This window comes from Zingiber officinale, chromosome 10A (assembly GCF_018446385.1).
Source record: "Zingiber officinale cultivar Zhangliang chromosome 10A, Zo_v1.1, whole genome shotgun sequence".
In the NCBI taxonomy this organism is placed as follows: Eukaryota; Viridiplantae; Streptophyta; class Magnoliopsida; order Zingiberales; family Zingiberaceae; genus Zingiber; species Zingiber officinale.
The window spans coordinates 54899220-54917509 of NC_056004.1; the positions used below are offsets into that span (position 1 = coordinate 54899220).

The window sequence follows — 18290 nt, forward strand, 5'->3', positions numbered from 1 at the left end:
GTTAGGGACTCGGAGAATCAAGGATTTTGGGTAATTAAGAAATACTGTATCCTCAATGGAAGGAAAAAAGAGAGAAAAATGAAGGAACAGCTAGAGTTTTTATACATCGTGCGGGCTAAGTACAAGATGGGAAAGAAAAAATGAAAACAGGTAAAAGGAAAAAGTGACGGATGAAAGAAGGATATCGATCTAAAGAAGAGGATGCCATGACCGATTACTGGTCAGCTAGGAGAACCAGGGAAGGAAGAAGAAATAAATGGAAATTTTTGAACATATCCAAGTCGTTTAAAAAAATAAACTAATTAAAGAGTTTCAGCCGATCGAGAATGTCAAGTAATGAGAACATTGGTATAGTTAGTCCACTTTTGCATTTATATATAATTTTGTATTACATAACCATGCTTTTTATAATAATTGAGTAATGATACGTAGAGAACAAATCTTAGAAAAAAAATTTAAGGATAGACATTAATAGTTTCCCTCTACGTACCATACCATGCGTATTATAAATTTTTTACTACAATGCTAAATATTTCAATATATTTTTTTATTAAGACGAGATTAATTTATGACAAAAATTAATATGCCCTGGTCTCTTAGGTATTTTATTATGTGCAGTATAATGGCACCCTGCAGGCATATTATGTTAAACAAATTAATCTTATTTAGCATGAAGGCGCCATCAATTTTGTTCCCAAAACAAAGTTTGAATGTTGAATACAAACTATGAAGAAGGTAAAGACAATCAATCCATAATTATTTGATATGTCCAATCTTTTTGAAACCAAACTTTTAGCAAACTACATTCATTGTTTGAGATCAAGAGTTGAATGAATAACACCACTAGAAGCACGAAAAATGGGATGAAGAAATAGCTGAAACAATCATTAGTTTATCTATTCTACCACTCTCATTGTTTAGGTGAGATTCATTCTCCCTATTCTGATGCAACCATCGCTGGAACAGTTGCTTACTCATCTCTTTCACTTCCATCACTTTCATGGAGCCTTAGTTGAACAAATATCAGCGTCGATATTCAAGCAAATTTTGCATTTGAAACCATTGCATATTCCTGTGTGCAATCAGAACAGTATGCTTTCCTGGTAGATTTCTAATGCCTGAATGACCTTTTTGAGGAATAGCTTTCGGTGCAATCGGTATCTACAAGAAAGAAGAATAAGTACACAGGTGCAAGAATCAACTGCATTGGGGGCTAGTTGGAGTATTTACTTAATGGCAGCTTCGCGTGTTCTACTAGCATCAGGGTTGGCATCTGAAAATGCACAAAGAATAAATGAACAGATGAGAAAGATATTACCGATTAATAAGATTTCATACGATTAAAAATATATGCAAATTGCAACTGTGATGGGCTTCAATTTACCCAATATTTGTTGATCCTGCTCTAACGTCGTTTGAAAATCTGCCAACAACTGATAGCAATCTTCTTGTAATTCCCGTGCAGATCTCCTTTCGATGCTTGGGACTGGAGGAACATCTCCATCAGACCAAGTAGGTAACGTCCGTGCAGCTGCGATGACTGCTCCATCAACAAAGTTATTGTCTCCTCCACTGGACAAGATTGCTATATACAGAAATATGACGTTAACATAAGAACTTGGGAGGAAAGTCGAATGCTTGAGCATGTAAGATCGAGGAGATATGTGAATTCATTTGTCCTCACTGTTGTGATAGAATTCTTCTGGCAATCCTGAAATGTTGAAGGCTGACAAATAGGAATCCAAGTGAATTTTGGCATTACTTGTGAAATTTATGACATCCCAAGGGTTCTACAAAAATTATAAGAATTTGAACATATTTATCAGAATATGAAATCACCTGTAGCTAGAATGTCTTCCAACAAAAATCAAATAGAAGTACAAGAACAAAGAAAGATCAAAATAGATATAACTAAAAAGAAGAAAAAAGACTTCTAAAAAAAAAAGTTAACCATATAAATACGATAGACTTCAAATTGTATAAGAAAAGAGTATTTTATTCAACGTCAAATTTGATTGTTAACAGGACTGATAATCCTTCATGTATGACTAGATATCATCGAGGACATATGTTGACAGATAAAAATAAAACATGAACCCTCGCCCATGGAATCACAGGGCTGCAATTTATTTATGGAAAGAAACAGACAAAAGCTCATGTATAATTATGAAATCCACATCTCATGTCAAATTTAAAAAATGGTTTCTCCATCTAGAGAACCACAAAAAAAAAAAAAAAAAAAGACAGTCTGATGCACGAAGCTCCCAACATGCAGGGTCCGAGGAAGGATCCATTGTACACAGCCTTACCCTGTTTTTGCAAGAGGCTGTTTTCATGATTCGAACCTGTGACCTTTGGGTCACAAAGTAATAACTTTACTGTTGCACCAAAATTTGTTTGAGATATTTCTACATTTAGTGCATATGCAAGATTGTAAACTCATAGTAATGACAACAATGTTTTAAATGAAAGAGGATTTTATTGATACGATAATATTGTTTGTGGCATGTTCATTTGTTACACGTAACATTTTTTATTTGAGTTTGTTTCAAACTATTAGCAATTCAAATTCATTTACATTGTTAACATCTCAACACCCAGCTCATGAAGAAAAAGCGTGCGAGGTGCAAGCCTTGCGCTTCCGAGACCTCGAAAGCGCACGAGGTCTTGGAAGCGCTTGCTTCCTGTGCCTTGTGCAAAAGCACACGCTTGCGCTTTTGCGAGCACAGCTAAGTTTCCTTCTTTTTTTTTCTTTAAAGCCCTAATCAATATGTCAATTCGTGTTCACTGCCAGATCGTCTACCTCTCGTACTTATCGAAGCGTCTACTCGATCATTGATAAGATTTTATTTTTTTGCATTTTCTTTCTCATTCAGTTATTTTTTTTGCATTTTCTGGGATCGACGCCGCTGGAAGCGTCGTGGGGCGTGTCCGGCACTGCCGAAATCATCCTGCTACGCTTCCAGGGTTGTCGGAAGCTTCCTGCGATGATTCCGGGGTCACCGAAAGCATCACGGGATGCCTCCGGCAACGCTGGGCACGTCGTGATGCCCCCAGCATTGCCGACTACCACAAGCATCAACACATCCAGCGCAGCCGACCACGTTCCGCGATGCGTCCTGCGACATCGGACGTGTTGCGATGATTGCAGTTACTGCAGCTATAGGACAACGAAGTTTTTTTTTTTAGATTTATATTTAATTAATTAATTCAAACAACTCCTCTCTTAAATGGAAATAATTCGAATAGACTTTTATAAATCCTAATTAAATTACCTTAATAAAATATATATATAATATATTTAAAATTATTTATTTATAAATTTTATTAATTCTAGTTTTATATTTAAAATAATATTTTTAATAAATATTATTAATTCATATAAATCATATTTATATTTTAATAATTTATATTAAAAATTCTAATAAATTTTATTAATTCATGTAAATGAGATTTTTATTCCTAATTTTAAATATAAAATTAAAATATTCTATTAAATTTTATTAATTAATTTATATTCTTAGGAGCTGCTAAGGTAAGTTCTATAAAATCGCAGTTAGACCTGCTATGTTATATGGAGCTGAATGTTGGGCTATGACTCGAGCACACGAGCAAAAGATGAGAGTTGCAGAGATGAAGATGTTAAGGTGGATGTGTGGGCATATGAAGATGGACAAAATAAGAAATGAGAGCATTAGAGAGAAAGTCGGAGTTGCATCTATTGAGGAAAAACTCCGAGAGACACGTTTAAGATGGTACGGACATGTACTTAGACGACCAATAAATGCTCCAGTTAGGCGATGTGAAACTATGATAAACATGCATATCAAACGAGGAAGACCAAAAAAGACTTGGTTAGCAACAATAAAACAAGATAAAATTTATTTAAATATAGATGATGATATAATAGGAGATAGAGCTCAATGGCGTAAAAGGATTCATACAGCCGACCCCACCTAGTGGAAAAAGGCTTGGTTGTTGTTGTTGTTGAATTTATATTCTAATAATTTTATATTTAAAAATTTTAAAAATCAAATAAATATTATTAATTCATATAAATCATATTTATTTTCTAATAATTTATATTTATTTATATTACAAATTTAAAAAAAATTCTAATAAATTTTATTAATTCATGTAAATGAGATTTTTATTCATAATTGTAAATATAGAATTAAAAAAAATGCTAATAAATTTTATTAATTAATGTATATTCTAATAATTTTATATTTAAAAATTAAAAAAATCAAATAAATACTATTAATTTATATAAATCATATTTATATTCTAATAATTTATATTTAAAATTAAAAAAATTCTAATAAATTTTATTAATTCATATAAATGAGATTTTTATTCGTAACTTTATATTAAACATTAAAAAGTTTATATATTTATATTCATAATTTTATGTTTAATATTAAAAAAATTAATAAATTTTATTAATTATATAAATCAAATTTATATTCTGATAATCTTATCTTGTTTTGTTATTTTATATTTTTTTATTTATTGATTTCAGTGGTCTTAAGTCTTAATCATGTCAAATACAATAATTTTATCAACTCGAAAGGATATTGCTTGGAGTTATGTAACATGTTCGGATCCTAAAAATCCAAATATAGTCGATTGTATTTTTTGTAATAAAGTAACAAATGGCGGAATTTATCGATACATGCTACATTTAGTTGAAGGCAATAGAAATGTAAAAGCATGTCCAAAATGTCCCGGCATGTCAAAGAATAAATTAGAGAGTTCATACAAAAAAATAAATAATTTGAAGAATCAAATAGATGATATTCCTCATTCTGATAATATTGAAGATTTGAAAATTTTGGAAGAACATAAAGATCTTCAAATTAAAGTGAAAGGAAAACGACCAATATCCATCCAAGCATCCATCCTACGGTCCAAGGCAAAAAGTGTAACAAACTAGACCTATTAATCTTTATTTTATGAAAATGTCAATGAAATTGTCAAACAAAGACGTGCAAAAAATAAAGGATAATTTGATGAAAATAAAAAGAAGTTGAGAGATATTGCAGTTGAGAAATTTGCTATACGGATGTATGATGCCGGAATTCCTTTTATTGTTGTTAAATATGATTCTGTTGAGTCTTGTATTGAAGTTATTGGGCAATTTGGATCGAGGATGAAGCCTCCATCATATCATGAAGTCAGGCTTAAGTATTTGAAGGAGTTGACAAATACAAACTCGCTTCTCAAATCCCACGAAGATCATGCTAGGTTTGAATGCACAATCATGGCAGATGGGTGGACGGACAAAAAAAAATAGGACTCTTATAAATTTTTGGTAAATGGTACTAAAGGAAGCGTATTTGTTGAATCAGTTGATGCTTCAAGCTATTCTCACACAGCTGACAAGATGTTTGAGTTACTTTCTAAATTTATGTATTGCATTGGAGAAAAAAATATGGTTTAGGTTGTAATAGATAATACAAGTTGCAATGTTAGTGCAGGTAATATTTTAAATTTATATTACTTTCAATTAAGAATTGAATCATATTTTTAATTTTTGGACTAAATTTACTTTGTTTTAACCAATTTCCACACTGGACTCCCTATGCAGTTCATTATTTAGATTTTTTGCTCAAGGATATATTTAAAATTTCTCATCTCAGAAAATTACATGATCGACTGTTGATGGTGAATGGTTATATTTATAACAGACCACATGTATTGAGCATGATGAGAGACCTTACTAGACAAAGAGACATGGTAAGAACTGCAAAGACACGTTCGTAACCTCTTTTTTGACTTTAAAGCGGTTTCACGTACAAGAAAATCTAAGAAAAATGTTTACATCTTAAAAGTGAGCAAATAGTCAATTTTCTAAAGAGATTAAGAAAGTGTGTAGCAGAAGTGATATTGATACCTTCTTTTTAAAAAAAATATGGTTTTTACATTAAAAGTTAGTGGTCCATTGGTGAAAGTATTGTGGTCGGTAAACGGTGAAAATATATCTCCTATGGATTATATTTATGAGCAATGTTGTAAATGACGGCGGACGGTGGCGGGGCGGTAACCGCCTACCACCTCGACTTCCTAGGCACCCGGGTGGTAACCGCTACCGCCTCGACCGCCTAGGCAATGCCTAAGCGGTTAAATATTTTTACTTTTTTTATACATAATATTATAAGTAATCATTATTCTTTATAATATTTCTCTTTAATCAAATATATTAATTAAAATTAAATATTTAATCTAAATATTTAAATATAAAAATAAAAATACAATTATATATATATATATTAAATTAATAGGATAATTTTATTAGGTTTTAATTAAATTTATTTAAATTACCCCAATCATAGTTAGGAGTTGATTCAAATTATTAACATAAAGTAATTTAATTAAACCCTAACTTACAACTTACTCGCGTATTCTGTTTCAGTCAGGCGACAAGTCTGACACATTGTCGGGACCGCGCGACGAGTTTGGACGTGTCACTGGCCTGAGCAATGCGTCGAGGCCTATCGTTAGGCCCAAGTGATGCTTCCGGGCCTGTTGCCAAGCTCAGGTGACACGGTCGGGCTTGCACGATGCATTCGAGCGCGTCGCAATGCCAAACGCCACATCTGGGCTTGCGCCACGCATCCGAACTCATCATCAGGCCCAAGCCATGCATTCGGACGTGTCACGATGGCAAAACGACAACAGCGGCGACTCCAGGCATGGCGGTGGCAGAAGAAGGTGAGTTACCACCTAAAGCACCGCCTCAACCTGAGGCTGTGCGGTTGATGCCTGCCTCCTAAGCAGTGCATAGATGGTCACCTCGATCGCTATTTTAAACACTGTTTATGAGTCAATGGGCAGAGCCAAAGAAGCTATCGCTGCATCATTTAATAATAAGGAAGAAAAATATCGTATCATTTTTGAATTCATTGACAAAAGATGGATGTTCAACTCCATCGACCTTTGCACGCAGCCGAATATTTCTTAAATCCAAAGTGTTTTTACTCAAACCTTGACATAGAAAATGATACAGAAATGGAGAGTTTGTACAAGTACATATCTAGATTGGTGAGAGGTGAGGATTTACAGGATAAGATTACGAATCAATTCGAAAAATATAAGAAAATAGGACTTTTTGGTTTGCCAATAGCTATCAGACAAAGAACTTCAAAATCACTCGGTAAATTCATAAATAATATAATATGCATTATCAATATTCCAATAATAAAGTTATTCTTATATGTTTTTGTATTTCGAGCTAATTGGTGGTCTTCTTATGGTGCATCAATGTTTGAATTAAAAACAATTGCAATAAAGATTTTGAACCTTACATGCTCTTCTTCAGGCTGTGAACATAATTGGAGTGTTTTTTAACATGTAAGTTAGAATTTTTTTTAATATATATTAAAATTTATATTATAGACTTAACTATTTTTACTTTTTAATTTTTTTTTAAATACATTCTAAGAAAAGAAATAGGTTGTCTCAACAACAATGGAATGATTTGGTATCTATCAAGTATAATAGAGCTTTGAGGAGAAGATATGACATGCAAGATAAGATTGATCATATTACTTTGTGAGAGATAGATGATAGTAATGAATGATTGTTGGAAAAATTGGATAATAGCGATAAAAACAATAATAATGATTTTATCTATGAAGGTGAAGATTTGCATTGGAGTAATATAGCACGAGCATCTGGGGTGAGTGAGAGTGCATATGACTTTCAATCTCGAAATGCATCCCCTTCAAAAGGGGCATCATCATTTGCATATCAAACTAGTAATGTAAATGTAGAAGAGATTAACCTTAATGATGAAACTGAAGAAGAAGATATAGATGGATACAAATCAAGCGATGTAGCTGATGACGTAGATTTGGATAATGAAGATGAAAAAGATGATTATTTTGATATTTGATATTTCATCTACCACATTTTCAAAGACTTTTGATTTATTTTTAGTTTTTTGAATAATCTACAGCTTAATCAAAGAATATTTTATTTATGGTCATGTGGATTTTCAAAGACTTTTAATAGATATATTAGTCCTTTTGTTTATTAGACTTTTTCCCATAAAGTGTGCGCTTCGTTTTGCACTTTGCGCTTTAAGGCCCGAGACCCGTGAACGCTTTTTTGCGCCACACGCTTTGACAACTATGCATTGTACATTTATATATATAACAACTAAGTCTTATCCAACTCGGTGAGGTTCAGCTATATAGGTTCTTCTATACTATTGGGCTCTATCTCCTACTTTATCATCATTTATATTTAAATAGATTTTACCTTGTTTATTGTTGCTAACTAAGTATTTTTTTTAGTGTTCCTCTTCATCGTTTGATATGTATATTTCTCATAGTTTCACATCGTTTAACTGAAACATTTATTGGTCGTTACATGTTCCATCGTAAACGCGTCTCCCATAGTTTTCCATCAAGAAAATGTCACCCCAACTTTCTCGCTAATATATTCATTTTTTATGTTCATCCTTGTATATCTGCACATCCACCTTAACATCTTTATCTCTGCAACTCTTACCTTTTCTCATATACTCGAGTCATAGTAAAATAGCAAGTCTAATCACCGTTTTATAAAATTTTCTTTTAAGTTTTACAGATACTTTACGATCACAAAGAACATCTGATGTTCTCCTCCATTTCAACCATCAAGATTGTTTTCTATGTAAGACATCTATGCCTCCATCTTTTAACAAAAATGATCTTAAATACTTACAACTCTTAGTTACAGATAACTCGTCATCTCCTATCTTAACAATTATCTCAATACATCTAATATTACTAAACTTAAATTTCATATATTCTGTTTTTACTTTACTAAATCTAAAACATTTCGCTTCTAACATTTCCCACCAAGATTCAAGTTTAGTACTTACTTCTTCATGTATTTTATCTACCGAAACAATATCATCTGTAAACAACATAAATATTCCCAAATCAGATTATGTATAGAAATTAGAAAATAATAAAATTAATATATTTTATTCCTAAACTGGATCCTTATATCAAAGGATTTCCATGATTATTTTTTCTTTTCCTACACAATCAGAAATTATCCTAATTTCCATGACTACTTTTCATCATTGCGAAGTCCCTTTGTAAACACATCCACAAGTTGATTCTTTATAGGCATATAGGGAGTACAAATTAACTTGTTGCCTAACTTCTCCTTTAAAGGAGGGTCAACCCAATTAATGGTGGATACAAGGAGGGCTAACCCACCTGGCTCGTGACCCGTGAAGTCAGCTCGTGACGGGCTTGAGTTGACCCGTGGGTTGAAAAAAAAACATTTCCAAAACTTAAATTAAAGTAAAAAAATTCAATGTGCTCGTGGGTTTGACCCACCTAATACGTAACTCAAACTTTAAAATTTTAATCTTTTCTATATATTTTTTAATTTTATTTTTTTTAGTGAGCTCGTGGGTTGGCCCACCTAACCTACAACCCTCCCCGCCAAATGGTAAATCCGCTATGGGTTGCCCCAGCCCACCCCGCTACGAGTTGGCACATCTAATAGCTTTAACAATACGGTACCGAAATCATATCATTTCGATCATAGATCGAAACTCCAATAAGACTCAAAATTTTAATTTGTGATTGTATAACTCATCTTATTTTCTCTTGAAATATGCATTTATGCACTTTAGTTAGATTTGATGTTGTATTTATTCTGACATTGTTGTAGATTATGTGCAACAAGCGATGCTTGTCTCTAGACATGTCTAGTTCGGATGGATTATTGCACTTTACCAATCCTTAGACAATTTATATTTAATTTATGAAGAATTTTTTTTTGGATAAATAAAAATATATTCAACCTATAGAAAAAGATGTACAACCAAGATTGGGCAAGCCCAATTGCCATAATCACCTTCCCTCAACCTAGGGAGCTATTTATGATTAACACAACATCAGATCAAAGTATAGCCCCAGTGATCAGTATATGTTTGCACTCTTGAATATTCACTCAATATCTAACTACCACTCCCCAAAGAAACTACTATTCCTAGCTCGATAGTGCGACAATAGGAGTCCAAAGCTTCGGAATAGGAGAGAATCCAAAGTACCGATGTTCTTGTGACTCCAGCACCTGAGAACAGACAGTGCGTTATCGATTCTCCAATTACTTCTGCCTGTCTCTGGTGGGAAGACATCATTGTGCCAACATTCAGAATGTAACTGCGTGACTCGGCTGAACATAAGCCTTCCACACTATCCAGGTATATGATTTCTTGAGACTAGAGTGCCTAAAGAAATCATTAGGAATGACAATGGAGCGGGGCGGGAACGGGTTTGTCATTCTCATCCCCGCCCCTGAATTTCATCCCCGTCCCCATCCCCACTTTTTCGGGTTCGGAGAATCCCCGAACCCGAACCATCGGGAATCAAATCCTCATCCTCGGCCCCATCCCCACTTTCATCCCCAAATTAATTTAATATTATTAATATTAATATTAATATTAATATTAATAATAATTTTATTATTAATATTTTAAAAAAATTTAATATTAATATTATTATCAATATTATTATTAATATTTTTAAAAATAATATTATTATATTAATAATATTATTATTATTATTATTTTCGGGGCGGGTTCGGGGATGGGGACAATATCCCTATACCCGCCCCGAACCCGCCCCATCCTCGAAAAAAATCCCGAACCCGTCCCCATCCCCGAATAAATCGGGGATCCCCGTCCCCATTTCGGGTTTTCCCCGCGGGCCGCGAACCCACGGGGAAAATTGTCATCCCTAGAAATCATAAGCCTGGGCCACACCATCATCCCAAGAAAACAAGTCGGCCAACATCTATCTAGCAACCTCTGGTGCCTAGCCGCCGGAAGGAGAAGATCCCATATCTTGAGCAACCACTTGATCAATAGGGAGTTTGTGTGAGCAACGTCCTCCAAGAATTTTTATGATTGCAATGTAGATTGCATTTTTTCTACAACTTGGATATTTCTTATTGCCTAATTTTGAATTGCAAAAATTACCTTTTAATTGTCTCTTAGTTAAGATACACATGATTTTCTCTCTTGCTTAAGAGAATCATTTATATCTTGATTTTGTCTCATATACTTCATGCCCAAAATTCATTTTTGTCAATAGCATATTTGTCATTTTACTTTTAGTAGACAAAGCTTAAAGTTTTGGTATTGTGTATGCATAAGATATAAGTGCCAATTGATGCATATATTTATTTTTTATTTGATATTGTATATATTGCTATGTGTATTATTACAACAATTATGAGCTGTCCTGATATGTTGGCTATATAAATATATTTACGTTCCAAATAGTTTAAAATAAATTTATAATTTTCTAATAAAGATGGCATGTCAACATTCAACAGTGAATATGTTAGGGACAAAGTTATCATATCAATAGAACTCTCATTTTAGTCTATTTTAAAACATTGTTCCAACAAAATAAAATATTTTCAAAAACGCAATCAAACAGCATAAAATATTATTTTTCTTAACAAAAAATTGCCTAGCAAATTGTTTACATATTATCCACAGACAAACGGATACTATAGTTTATTTTGTGAACATTGAAACTACATGGATGTAACTGCAAGATGGCTATAAGATAATATACGTTGATGAAAGATTCTACATAGGAAAAATTAATCCTAATAATTTTCCAAAATCAACGGTGTTTGCAACTTTTGGGAATAAACTAAACCACCTCAGTTCTATAACACAGATGCATACCTCAGTTCTATAACACAGATGCATACTATTTTCACATGGCTTCAAAGTGTTTATTTCTTGAAAGCCTCGAAAATATTTTATTTGTCAAAACCCCAGCTAAATCATTTTCATCAATAGGCCAACTTTTCACTAGATGACACCAAATAGTTGGGACACACAATTATTGCAAATGTAGTACCTACTATGCTGAGTACAGGAACAGCACATTTGCATGCAGAGGTTGTGGTTTCAAACACTCCAAAACCAGTGCCAAAGTATATCCTGATTTCCTCTGTCCTTTGTTGTGTGGCAAAGAAGCGAATGAAGTAATGTACACTAAAAATGGACAGAAATAGTGTGGGAACATATTAAGTGACCGCCTATTGAAGTGTTGTATTAGCTACACAACCTAATTCACCAATATTTTAATATGCAAGCAAATGCTCTAATTTGCCTCATGGTAAAACGAACTGCACTGCCCAAACTACTTTACCATCAATTACTAGTCAGTTATCACACTATACTATCTGGGGTATAATCACTTATGAAGAATTCTGCTGGCTTTATCAAGCAGTAAAACTTAGGCAATGCCTTCCAGAAGTAGAACTAATCAAAATTATTACCGATGGTGATGAAAAGCCATATCTTTCCATGAAAATGTTGTTCTTCTGTCCACTCATATAATTGATAGTCATCTGCAAATGCATGAAGTATTTTGGTAAAAAGAAATTTCAAGTAGCATGCAAGCATATAGTGGCACTAGCGTTCTAAACCATTTACGTATTGACCAACAAGATGTGCCTAGATTTGAGGAATGAGAAAGCTATACTGTCCAGCAGCAAACTGATAAACAGATACACACCCATAAAAAAATGGGGTATTCAAAACACTGCAAAATCTGAACTGACTAGAAAAAGTATGTTTTCTGGATCTTACGTATTTTTTTTCTCTTAGAATTTGGGGTTGAGTTAGGTCTCAGAATTACTTCTTTTCAACTAGAGCTGGCTTGAAAACTTTTGTAATCTTAGATAGTTTTGACCTAAAATTGACATGGCCTGACCTATATGAGTATCAAGGAATTCTTTTAAGTTTTAACCAAAATCAACCCAGGGGGAACTTGAACATTGAATCATAATGTAAGATTCTCCCTTTGTTTGTTATGGATGGTGTGAAGGACCTAACTAGCTCAATCTGACTTGGCATAGGCCATGTTCCAACGAACTTTAATTCCAGTAAAAAAGCCATCACCAAAATTTCTAGCTTATTGGATTTGGGTAAAAGACTGAACCAAACTAATCCAAAACCAATCCAGATAAAAATTCCCAATCAAATAGATTTATGGAGCAAGCTATAGAAGCAGAAAAAGGTGACATATCACCTCATCAAATATGTTAGGTTAGTTGATTAGCCACTTATCCTAAAAGTTCGAAGTATTAGGAAAGAGACTGATTTTTAAATTCATATACTTACTACTCCTTAGTGTGCCAATGAGTATACTTGACTTGTCCAAATTCAAAACACAAAGTAATGAGAATTCAACCGTCCAAGATTTGAACAAAGGATCTCCCACTTTAATATTATATTAAAATTGATTGGCTAACTGTTTACCCTAAAATCTGGAAGTGTGAGGAAAACAACCAAGAACCTACATGTTTTTAATAAAATATCTATTAAGTATTAACCTCATATAAGTGGGAATTATCTCCTAAGATGTTTTTCATTAAAACTTGTAAGATCAGGTATTAAAACTTGTAATATAAATTTTGGGTTGAAAGAGACTGATTTTTAAATCCATATACTTACTACTCCTTCATCTGCCAATGAGTATACTTGACTGCCCAAATTCAAAACACAAACTAATGAGAAGATAGTTTCAACCATCCTTGAACAAAGGATCTCCCACTTTAATATTATATTAAAATTGATTGGCTAACTGTTTACCCTAAAATCTGGAAGTGTGAGGAAAACAAGCAAGAACCCACATGTTTTTAATAAAATATCTATAAGTATTAACCTCATATAAGTGGGAATTATCTCCGAAGATGCTTTTCATTAAAACTTGTAAGATCATGTATTAAAACTTGTAATATAAATTTTGGGTTATGTGTTGCAAAAGGTGATAACGCTCATCCCAGCCCAGTATCGTCGGCCCCCCGGCTAGATACAGACAGATAAATCACGAAGGACTTCGCCTAGGACAGTAGCGCATGCAAGGGTGAAGTAACCCGCAGAGCTTCCACACCCGCTGGAAATCGACCTCAAATTTATATGTGAAAATACAATTGTATTAGCCATTTGTTCCAGCCCGTGGGGATGGAACAATTTAGGCAGGTACACATTAAATGGGCCCTAGTATCGGCCCCACGGATATGAAGAGAGGTAAATACAAGTACAGACGTTAGGCGCATGGTGGGATAAATCTCAAGTTATCAGTTCCTGAAAATCGACTCCTGGCCATTACGCCAAAGATATCATACGCCCACCATCTGCACTACGCCCTAGGGGCAAGGATTTGGATTAGAAGTTGCAATGGTTCAATAGTCCAATTTAGGTAGTGCATAACATCAAGCAAACTTAGGCCAATAAGTAAGATGGTAATTTAGGATATAACTAATTTATCATTCTTATAGACAATGTCAACTCCAAACAAGGGATAGACAATGTCAACTCCAAACAAGGGATCAGTAAATGTCTGAAGATCAATAGACAATAATAATGGAGTTGTTGTCAATATATTAGTTTTGTTATAGTTGTATATCCCTTGATTACCTCTCTAAGATTTTCATTATTGTTGTATATATTCTTTGTGTAATTATTGTTGTATTTCTTCCTATATTAGATCCTAGGATTAAGGAATTTGCTCATTTGTTTTTCTTCCTATACTAGCCATTGGATTAAGGAATTTGATAATTATTGATATCTATATATTGTAATTCTCTTAGTGAAATAACATAGAAAATATTTCAAAATGTCTCTTTTATTTCTTTGTCATTTCATCTTGTGTCTAGTTCTTTGTCTAGTTTCAAGATCTTAGTGTTTTGTTCTTTTTCGTATTCTTTTAGTCTGTTCTCTTGGACTTGATCTCTTCTTGCACATGATTTCTTAGTACTTTTGATTGAATCATGTCCTTGAAACAATCTAAATATTTGCATGTTCGATATAATGCAAGAACTATTCTGCCTGGGCATTCCAATTTCAAATCTTTGTTGAGGGAAAGAAATTATAGGGTCATATTGATGGGACATATCCTCCATCTAACGGCAAGGAGAAGAAATATGTGAAATGGGAGGTAAAGGATAATCCGACTATGCCTTGGATCCTTGGAAGTGTGGAACACTCCATACTTCTCAATTTCAAGCCTTATAAGACCTTCAGAGAAATGTGGGATGACTTGAAGAAAATTTACAACCAAAGCAATACAGCATGAAGGTTTTAATTGAAACTTGAGTTAGGTCAACTCAATCAAGGGAGTATGTCAATCCAAGAGTTTAGTTCTTCCTTTGCAAATCTTTGGGCTGAGTACACAGATATTGTGTATGCAAGTGTACCTCCTAAAGGACTCATTGTTATCCAAAGCGTGCATAAGACTAGCCAGCGTGACCATTTTTTAATGAAGTTAAGGGAGGAATTTGAAGCAATTAGGTCCATCTTGATGCACTGAGAACTAATTCCTTTATTGGATATTTGTGTAGGAGAGCTTCTTAGGGAAGAACAATGACTCATTACACGCGCTGTCTTTGGAAAAAAAAGCTCAATATTCTACTCAAATGCTGGTTGCCTATGCTCCTCAAGGGAGATTTAAAGGAGGAAGAGATAAGACTACTATCCAGTACTAAAGTTGCAAAGTATTCAAGCACATTACACCACTAATTGTACTAAAAATTCTACAATTATTGTAAGAAACCAGGGCATATCATCAAAGATTGTTCCACTCGGTCTCCAAAGACATTTGAAACTGCCTACAATGTCTTAGTTGGTTCCTCAAATGCCCTTAGTCCTGGTCAGTCTTCTATTACTCCTGAAATGGTCCAACAAATAATAGTTTCTGTCCTTTCTTCTTTACGCAAAATTCTAATACTAAGCATTGCTATTTTGATTCTGGTGCTTCCAATCACATAACTAGAAATAATGTTGAAAATATAAAAGAGATCTTAAGATTCATACCGTCGATGGCAATTCCATATCTATCACAGCTGTTGGTAATATTTCAGTCTCTTTAAATATTGTTTTTGTGTCTCCTAAGCTATCCAGTAATCTTAATTTTGTCGGTTAATTAGTTGACAACAATTGTAATGTTCAATTTTCAAATTGTGGTTGTCTTGTGCATGATCATGTGTCCGAGAAGATGATCACGAAAGAACCTAAAATGGGGCATCTCTTTCCTTTGTTCCGATCTTTCTCCGGTGTCAAATTATGTTGCTTGTAATATTGTTCAATGTGATAATCAGGTGTGTCATAGACATTTAGGGCACCCTAATTCTCATGTACTTCGAGTCTTGCTTAAATCTGATTTACCTGGAAATAAAAATTCAACTTCTTCTAATAATGATATTGTTAACTGTGCATCTTGTAAACCTAGTAAAAGCAAAACACTTCCTTTTCCATTGCATAAAAATCGCACCGCCAAACCTTCTGAACTCGTACATACTAATGTAAGGGGTATTGCCCCTATAATCTCTCAATGAACATTACAATTACTTTGTTATATTTATCAATGATTTCACTCGCTTTACTTGAGTATATTTTACTGGTCTAAAAGTGAGGTTTTTTCTATTTAAAGTATTTCATGCTTTAGTTGAAACATAATTTCCTGTCAAAATCAAAATCTTGCAATCTAATTCAGGTGGTGAATATATGTCGAATGAATTTTATTTTTTTTCAAAGTCATGGGATCATATCACAACGTTCTTATCCTTTCAGTCCACAACAAAACGGTGTGGCTGAAAGAAATATCGTCATCTTCTTGATGTTGTTCGCACTCTTCCAATTGAGTCATGTGTTCCTTCACATTTTTGATATGAAGCTTTGTCTATTACTATTTATTTGATTAATAGATCACCGTCTTCTAACTTGAACAACGATTCTCCCTACTTTCATTTGCTTAGGCATACACCAAATTATTCCAATTTTCATATTTTTGGATGTGTCTGTTTTGTTAACTTTCCTACACATGAAAGAAATAAACTTACCACCCAATCTATCAGGCATGATTTCTTTGCTATGATTCTCATTCCCGTCGAACTTGTCTCTAGGAATGTTATTTTAAGAAAAAAAAAATCTGCCCTTCTTTAGCAAACAATAGACCCATATTTTCCCAAGTCACCAACACCAGTTCCAAGTTTTAAACCTGGTTATGGTTATCGTAGACGAACTCCTCAGGCATTTAATCCTCCTACATGTCTCATTGAGGTTCCTCCATAACTTTCCGCGGCTTCTAATCCTGTTTCCAATAATCCACCTTCACTTCGAAGAAGCTCTAGACCTCACAACCCTCCCAAAAGGTATGATTTTTCAACCCCTGAGACTATGTCTACTACTTTGTCTTCTATTTCCATTCCCACTTGTCATAAATAGGCTATGGGACATGAGTGTTGGTGACAAGCAATGGAAGCAGAACTTCAAGCACATGAGGAAACCCATACTTTGGGGCATTGTTTCTTATCATCCAATTGTTATGCCCATTGGTAATAAGTGGGTCTATATTGTGAAACTCAAGTGTAATGGTCTTTGGATAGATACAAAGCTCAATTAGTTGCTCTTGGCAATAAACAAGAATATGGCCACAACTATGAAGAAACATTCACATTAGTTGCTAAAATAACCATGGTGAGAACCATTCTTGCGATTGCATCCTCTAAATCTTGTCATTTACATTAGATGTAAACAATGTCTTCTGGAATGGGGATCATAAAGAAGAGGTTCACATGAAACTTCCACTCGGTATGTACTTCTCATGAAGTTTGCAAGCTAAAACGCTCTTTGAATGGGTTGAGTAGACACCTAGAGCCTAGTTTGAGAAGTTTTGCAACACTCTTCTCACCTTCTCTTTCACAAAAGTCAACATGATTCATCACTTGTCTTTCACAAGACAACCATTAGTATCTCTTAGTCTATGTTGATGATATTATCATCACTAGTAAAGTTGATCACTAAGCTTCAAAATATATTGCATAGTACATTTAAAATGAAAGATCTTAAGTATCTCACATATTTTTTGGGGCAGGAAATTCACTTTTGAGATCATGATTTGTTCTTACATTAACATAAATATATCTAAGATCTCATTGGGCTAGTTGGTTTAAAGGATGCTACTGTTGATACCAATAGAACGTGAAATACTAAAAAGATAAAGCTGAGCTTTTGTCTGATGCTTTTTTATATAAGTAACTTGTTGGTAGTCTTATCTACCTAACAATCACAGGACCCGATATCTCATATGTTATTTATATAGTTAGTAAATTTATGAATCACCTCGACATCTTCATCTTGTTACAGTTCATCGCATTATTCGATACTTAATTGGGACATCTACTCATGGGTTGTGTTTTCCTACCAAATTTACTCTTTATTTGACTGCCTATAATGATGTAGATTG

The 18290-nt window shown here is 33.8% G+C and overlaps 1 protein-coding gene across 1 annotated transcript in view; it reads right to left on the bottom strand.

The window, feature by feature from the left end:
• Positions 1-736: 736 nt before the first annotated feature.
• The window catches only part of LOC122027010 (protein PLASTID TRANSCRIPTIONALLY ACTIVE 14-like), a 29721-nt gene continuing 12167 nt past the window's right edge, over positions 737-18290 (bottom strand). Inside the window, exons 9-13 of the mRNA XM_042585803.1 lie at positions 12319-12390; positions 1685-1790; positions 1385-1585; positions 1231-1273; positions 737-1161 (exon numbers count right to left, since the gene is read on the bottom strand). Of these exons, the coding sequence (XP_042441737.1) occupies positions 1083-1161; positions 1231-1273; positions 1385-1585; positions 1685-1790; positions 12319-12390 (501 nt within the window). The 3' untranslated portion in view covers positions 737-1082. The remainder of the gene's footprint in view (positions 1162-1230; positions 1274-1384; positions 1586-1684; positions 1791-12318; positions 12391-18290) is intronic.